This window comes from Myxocyprinus asiaticus, chromosome 25 (assembly GCF_019703515.2).
Source record: "Myxocyprinus asiaticus isolate MX2 ecotype Aquarium Trade chromosome 25, UBuf_Myxa_2, whole genome shotgun sequence".
NCBI lineage: Eukaryota > Metazoa > Chordata > Actinopteri > Cypriniformes > Catostomidae > Myxocyprinus > Myxocyprinus asiaticus.
In genome coordinates, this window is record NC_059368.1 from 46,747,743 (window position 1) to 46,755,982 (window position 8,240).

The 8,240-nt window shown below is 39.9% G+C and overlaps 1 protein-coding gene across 5 annotated transcripts in view; it reads right to left on the bottom strand.

The window, feature by feature from the left end:
* map3k5 (mitogen-activated protein kinase kinase kinase 5) overlaps positions 1-7,357 on the bottom strand; it is a 95,742-nt gene extending 88,385 nt beyond the window's left edge. For all 5 annotated transcript variants that reach the window (XR_007893060.1, XR_007893061.1, XM_051655323.1 and 2 more), the window contains exon 1: positions 6,391-7,357. Coding sequence is in view for 3 of the 5 variants with exons in the window: in XM_051655323.1 (XP_051511283.1) it covers positions 6,391-6,775 (385 nt within the window). In the remaining 2 variants the exon portion in view is untranslated. The remainder of the gene's footprint in view (positions 1-6,390) is intronic.
* Positions 7,358-8,240: the final 883 nt, after the last annotated feature.

Here is an 8,240-nt window from a genome sequence, read left to right on the forward strand (position 1 = left end):
AACTGAATTTATTATTTCTTAAAAAATAACCAGTAAAACAATTTTATTTTAAAATATGATTCATATTTTATATACTTTTGTCCCCCAAACCAAAATCATGTGGCGTAACCAATATGTAGGTAGCTGTGAGCTGTGTAGCTCAAGACTGTGTGCGAAGTTTAAAAAAAATATGCTATTTTGTCAGATCATGAAATATCAATATTTTAAAACTTTTTTTGAGAATGCATATTTTGTTCTGGTCATTTGGTGTAACCCTGAGGAAACTTTTTGACATACTTCAATGACAAAAAATCATGATATTTGTAAAAAAATATTATAGACATTTAAAGATCTGCTTGAAAACTTTTTTTAAATCAATAATTAAGTCGTATCAGGGCTCCAGACTGCGACTAAAATGGTCACAAATGTGACCAAAAATAATTGATTGCGACAATAATTTAAAATTCATATGCAGTTTCGTCAGATTTCATCTTGTGAGTTATTGAATACATTTTTAGAGCACGCACCATCAGTGTGAACTTAGGGTTTGAACTCAGGAGCTCATGTTAGTAGTTTGAATCAGATTCACTTTCTCAGCGAATCAGCCGTCAATGAGCTTACAACTAGGAGCGCAGACATTTCAAAATAAGAGTCTCATGCGTATTTCGGGCTTCTTTATAATTAAAAGTCACGTATTGTGTCCTGCTGGTAATTATTGATTGGTATTGGTGTAGCACAATAAACTGCATCTGGGATTTCATTCAATTTGCACTCTTGTAGTCTCTGTGTCTGGGCCAGCCAGTAACAGTAAAGAAAGACTAAGGCAATATTTTAAAACAATTAAAATTATAATTAAATTATATATATATACATATAATCAAGCTTTTGACACTCAGGACACTTGAGGGACACACAACTATTACGCGAGGTGCAAACATTTATTTATATGCTCAAGAAGACAACACACTACTATATGCATACTTTATGTAAATATCTGCTTATGTAGATTACGAAGGGCAGTACTTAATAAATCTTATCTCTTATTTGTATAAATTATGAAAGTGGTGTGAACATTTATGAGACAAAAGGGAATGCAAACTTATCTTCTCAACTATATATACTGTTTATTAAACTTTCGATGAATGGGTTATCGCTTACTTTTCTTCAGCTTTCTATCTTGTTTCTGAACAACAATCTAAATCGAGCAATTCTGTGATTTGGCAACTAGAAACAGCCAATTGGCTCCTTAATGTTTCAGTTTAGGATCCAATGGCTCCCAAGTAATTTTGTTTAGTCTGGAGCCCTGCGCATGTATTCTCATGTATTCAAAGTGCAAGGACAGTATTTCCATACCTTTTACTTGATTTTTACACCTAATTCCTTTTTGAAGTCTTTAAATCATAAATATTGTGTAGAAAAAGACAGAAATGTTTTTCATGTACACAAAGATTGCATTCCTGTTTTAAACTAGATGAAATAAAATATTTCACATTTGTATCACCTCGGACAACCTTATTTGTCAATGACATGGTCACAGGTCATGCACACCAGGGAAAAAATTATGCCAAATGCAACTAACTATACATTATAATTGAGGATTGTTAGAATAGCACAATAAATTTGGCACATGTTGTCACTGTGCATTCATAAGCACTAAGAGAAGCTCGTTCACTCATGTACGCGCAATAAACATCAAGATTTCTACTGAAAAATTACTTAAATATTGGGTTGTTTTCACCCCAACCTATTGAATGCCTTGGGATATGACGCACCAGTTGTATGGATAACTCTTTATGTGTTCCACAAAGGAAAGAATGATATATGGGTTTGGAATCACATGATAACTAGTAAATTATGGCACAATATTTATTTTTGGGTGAAATACACACACTGAAAACCCTAATAAGTTCATTGCACTCATTTGATTGAGTAAACTCGTTCCCTCAATTCCACTGAGTAATGGGGTATTTAAGTTCAATTAACTTGGTTTTCAAGTAGAGTGAACTTAACTATTTACGTTGAGTTAACTACATGCAAGTAGACTTAACTCAGGTTTGAATTTAAATATTGTTGTTTCTACTGTTGTACATTTTAATTGAACTGATTAAATTTTAGATCAAACAACAGCACAGCTCAAATAAAGATGATAACTGATTGTAGGTCAGTTATTAAATAATTCTTTACAGAAATGCATATATGCACAAAGAGAAATGAGATAGTGTGACCAGGGTCCAACTTGACCAAAGAGACACAGATCACCCTAATGGTGACATCACACCAAACAACTATTTGCAACAAAGCATAAATAATACATCAAAAGAGCTAAAACATCTATGAATTCTTAATAACAATTATTTAAATTCCCCAATCTGTTCCCTCTGACCAAGGAAACATAATTCAAGCAGCAAGATTCCCCATAGCCTCAATTTTGTATTCAATAGTTTGGAGTTATTAACACTTCAAATCTTAAGTCTATGGATTTTTAAGAAAAATAAGATCAATGAACTTAAATATTTGAGTTATGAGTCCAAAACTTGACATTTCAAGTAATACTTAATTAAGACAACTTGATTTTTACAGTAATGAGAACTTTAGAGTTTACGGTGTACAATTACGCACATTCACATGGTAAAGTGACTCCACGTATCGATCATAATTCAGTGCAGTACTCCTGTTATTATTTAAATGAGTTTAACATGACTGGAAATTGGAGAGAGAGAGTCAGAGAGAGACATTTTGTCTGTCACCTAACTCCCCTCTGACAGAAGAGAGTGAGATTTCTGCATAATAGTTGGTGCAACATCCTCAGCCAAAAGAGTTGTTTTGAGCCAGCTAGTGAAACGCTGCCTTAAAGAACGCGGTACAACACAAACTGATCAACTAACAAAAAGACATGTTCATCTGATAAGCAACCCCAGCTAAAGATTATCATTATTCACTTTCTTAAGGACACAAGGGGATTGAACACTGAGAGCAGATGAAAAAAACACTGATAAGACTTTATTCCGCTACAAACCCTCATTCCTTCTAAAGGACTAAACAGATACAATCCCACAGTCCAAAAGCACAGCAACCCTCCAACTCACTCTCGACTTAAACATGTTCAAACCTATTAAAATGCTTTTGCTTTGCACTATAAATAGGACACTCAGGCTCAAAGAATGTGCAAAATGTGCTCAGAAGTATCTGTGGACCAAATAAACTTTCTTGCACAAATATACAAATGCATGTCTGTGTATAAAGTCAACAGGAAACGCCGTGCACACCCCCTTTTTACTTATGCAAGGTGACGTCTATCCAAGTGAAACACACACTGAACAAGAAAATAAAAGCTTACAATCTCTCGATTTGATTCCGATTCTAATTTATTTTCAGTTATACGTTTTTTTTTACATATGTAAGAAATTCTCTGTTAATTATACAGAGGACCTTCTAAATTTGTACTAAGGAAGTAACGGTTTCTCAGTATACATTGGTTCCCTATCTGTCACTCACTCGACGTTGTGTCGATGTAGTGACACTAGGGGTCACTCTTGGGAGCCCGAGACACCTCTGGTCTTTGATAAAAGGCCAATGAAAATTGGCGAGTGGTATCTGCATGCCACTCCCCCTGACATACGGGTATAAAAGGAGCTGGTATGCAACCACACATTCAAATTTTCTCTTCGAGGCTGAACGGTCATGCTCTCTGAGCTGAATTCCCACGACTGTTCATACACCTCTGCTGGATCTGACAGCGCATTTCAGCGGCTTCTCCCTCCTCTGCTCTGATGCACTTGCAGAGAATGCCCCTGGGCGCTTCAGCAGAAATAAGAGTATATTTCCCTAAAAGAGCGGCACACACGGAATGTCTTTTTAAAGATGCGTCTTTTTAAAGATGCCTTTCCTTGTGTGTTATTCCTGGTTGCGCTTGTTATCTCTCGTCTTCTGACAGTCACGATCACTGTCTTTTGTGTCTGGGCACTGCTCACGCGGAGACAGCATTCATGGATGGGTTATGTACTCATTGCGAGGACATGTCCATGGCAACGGTGCGGTCGCAGCTTGCCTTCGTAAGAAAGCAAGCCACCCCAGAGGCTCCCCTCCTCGGTCCTTTTACCCACGGGTATGAGGCCAGTGCGGCTAGCACTGGGGGCGATTTGGGGACCCCAATGGGATGGCCCCCGCCGGGTATCCCCCCACGGACCTCCCATTCCCCAGCACGCTCGTCTGCCCCGATCAGGCTTCCGGATGAGTCCACCGGCTCATCTCACAGCCTGGGATAGCCGGCCGGGTGTATCGCTTGCACATAGCGCCTTCCACCTCTTTTGAGCTGAAGATGTGCGCCATTAATTCCCAGTAGTGTTCACAAACTATGTTCCCTGGTTGACTTCCTCCGAGCCCTGTGGCAGTTGAGTTTTCGGAGAGACTCGCTGCTGGCCCAGTACACGTGCTAACTAAGAGTCCTGTTCTGGGGTAGGTGCTCCACATGTGGCAGTTCCCCGTAAGGCAAACCCCATGCGATGTATATCTTCTGCTAATTCGTTTCCCTGTTGGCAAACTACGTCTTCCTTGGGCAGAGCCCCTCTGCCCCAGTCTCCATGTTTGTAGTAACTCATCCCCCGTTGGGTAGGATCTACCTTGAGACTCTCCACATGGTCGGCAAGACCATGTGACGTATTTTTTCCACTTAAATATCCCCCCTCTCTTTGGGCGAGGTGTGGTCTCCGCGGTGTCCTCCCCTTGGGAGGATAATCCCCTTCTTTTTTAGGGAGTGGAAAAAAAGAAGGGGAAAAGAGTCCACGACTGGGTTAGCCTGTCTTTAACTTTTGGGTAGTCGACTTGTCCCCAAAGGGCCGTTCGACACTCATAACTATGTTGGGGGAGGTTACGTGTCGACCTGGTGTGCTGGCTACGAGGCACACAGTGGTCTGCCCGTCACACACCGCCAGTTCACGTAACGCAGTTCAGCCAGTTGTGGCGTTTCGTATACGGACCCCTAGTGTCACTACATCGACACAACGTCGAGTGAGTGACAGATAGGGAACGTCCTGGTTACTTGCGTAACCTCCGTTCCCTGATGGAGGGAACAAGACGTTGTGTCCCTCCTGCCACAACGCTGAACTACCCGCTGAAATGGCCGGACCTTGTCTCGGCTCCTCAGCATAAAACCTGAATGAGTGGTTGCATACCAGCTCCTTTTATACCCGTATGTCCGGGGGAGTGGCATGCAAACACCACTCGCCAATTTTCATTGGCCTTTTATCAAAGACCAGAGGTGTCTCGGGCTCCCAAGAGTGACCCCTAGTGTCACTACATCGACACAACATCTCGTTCCCTCCATCAGGGAACGGAGGTTACGCAAGTAACCAGGACGTTTTAAAAAGAGTCTGAAACTTTCCACCACCAAAGCAGTGGAAGTCCACGGTGTAGGAATACTTTGGGTGTGAAAAGACCCATGAAGCACCATCAAATTTTCTCAGTTACTCAGTTTGTAAAGTTTGTCACAGAAAAGTGTCGGCTCAGGCAGAAAACACTTCAAATCAGAAGCATCATCACAGAATTTGCAGAGATGAATGTAAGTGAAAATACAGTATGTAGGATAATAAATTATAGATCCCCTTTCATAAAAACACCAGATACAATACAGTTTTACATGATTTGGTTTGTGTTTTCTGTCACACAAATGGATTTAAGCACTTTTTATGCAACGTTTGTTCATGCATTTATTTGCTTAAGTGCAGCACAACAGCAGGCCTACATTGTGTTTAATACTACTTCAACTAATCATATGTTTTATTTTTAAAGTACTAAATATGGTTTACAAATTGCTTTAGACATACAGGAAATGGACAGTGATACATTAACATTAAATAGAAAGGACTAGAAAAAACACTGATAAACTGTAAATGAACAATCATTTCTTTTTCAGTAGTTTTTGTTTAGAATCAAACTTAAACTCAAACTTTAAATAACATATCACTTTTGCACATTGCAGTAATGAGAATATCGTATTTAATTATTTGCACTGTGATAATGAGAATTGGTGGGTAAAATGTAATGAAAAGAATTCCACAATATAAAAAAATCTTAATGAACCTAACAATAAGCTTCATTTTCTATATGCAAAATATAATTTCTTATTTGATATATTTTTTATTTATTTATTTATTTATTTTGGAGTTGAAACATCATTCATCATGCAACAGAGGTTAAAGAGCTTCCACTTCATGCTGTATATGTGGGTGGCGATACCATCAAATTCCAAGAATTTCCCTGGAAAGGGCAAGAGCTGGAAAAAGATCCCAAATGTACAGAACACCCCCCACCCCAATGTGATTTTTAGTGGATGTATGAAGCCAAGTTCACATAGGTGTCCCAGCAGAGGAACTATGTTCCACTAAAGTTTGTGTCACAACTCGGCAGTCTTACCTGCATTGTAAAAGTGATCAAGGACTGAAGTTTCACCAAAGTCCAAGTTCCCAAAGTGGACTATCTCTAGTTTACACGCCACAATGTCACAAGCATCCTTTAAACACTGTAAAGCCATGTTCTCTGGGCTCAGAGGCTGGCTCATCTCGGCATTCCTCACATAGGCCACTGTTACGGCCCTGCTCTTACATTTGCCCGTGGTCAGCAAGGTGTCGGCCGGGCCACTGATCACCCCGTGACTGGCACTCTTACAGACGGACTGGTCCTGCCAGAAGGTCCCGGCACCAGAGGTCATCCCGGACCCGGAGCTGCATTCTCCACTGTTTTCTCCCATCATGTCCAGACCTGGTACTGAAAGAGAGATGCCCTCCAGATCTGAATTCATTACTCAAAAGTTTGAGTTCAATGACAGCTACTCAGCAACCCGCACACTTCATCGCTGACATTCCTGCCAGCTACATAGTGGCATCAGACAAACATAAAAACGGCGTGATGTCATCAGCACCGACAACCCGCAAAAACGACGATTATCGTTTCATTTTCAGGTGAAACTCTTCAAATTCACTTAGCAGCATATCCGGTCGGGAAAAACAAGATTATATAATTGCAGATTACGAACTCCTATTGACAGCCACACTGGTCACGACTCGAAAAGCGCATTCAGGGGCGTTCATCGATGTTTTGACAGACGGGTTTGCGAAGAACTTGCGCGCATATATCATGTAGTTTGCCACGTGAACGCAACGCAGTTGTGTTGGTCACGAAACACCGTGTGCATCTGCGACACGTCAAGAACCGCATTTCCTCAGTCCTGCCGTTCCTGTTCATTTCATCGTGCTTATGTCATTCTTAAGTTGCAAAATCGTCTACCGCGCGTTCGTCTACTGGACCCTGCCGTATTTCTATTATAATCTTCAACACACACAACTCACGATCACGTGGTGAAGTGACATTGTAACACACTTGCTTTGCAGGCAGCGAATGACCAATCCTACTATGGTGAAGGCTTTGCTTATGAATATTAATTCTGTAACGTGACGTTCGCCCAGTTGGCTGCTGCATAGATATACATACGTAGATGCCTCAGTTCTTCATTTTTTTCTTTTCCCAGTCAGAAGCTGTTCCTATGCAGGGCCATCACCAGAGTTTGAAAATTAGAGTGATCCGGAGAGGTGACACCCCTCCTCCCCAAACAACCGCAACACTTTTTTTCGACCCTTACATACAGTTTCAGACAATGAATTAAGTCATTTTGTTAATAATTTGGCTCAATGCTAAATTGTTGTTGTTGCTGTTATAATTTCAAAGATTCCCATGTCTATCTTACTCCTTATCAAACTCTTATTGCAAATCCTCTCAGCAGTACCTGATTCCTGCTCAGAAGACTGTTCCTCACTCTCTGACCTCAAGACTTGTGGTTGTGCCTCATCTCCCCCCCCCCCCCCCCCCTTATTTGCATTTGCAACAATGACAATAGATAAACAACACAAAGGCAAATAGTTTGTGTAATACAACATATTAGATATTACACAATATTAGAAATCATATAAAAAATAAGAAAGTAAAGATAAAATTAAAATAATAAAATAAAGAGCATTACGTCAATTTGAAAAGCTTCAAAAGTTTTATAGATTTTACAAGTCTAGGGTTCTGTATTCTCAAACTTTAAAGGGTATCGATATAAACCTTGAGATCAGTGTTGCAGAATGTAGTATATAGTTGTTGTTTGTTTGTTTGTTTGTTTTTTGTTTTTTTGAGTGATTCTTGTTTTATGTATATACAATTTTGCTAAAATAATTAACAGATTAAGGACACAATTCTCATTCTCTGAAGTAAATGAGTTTTCTAAA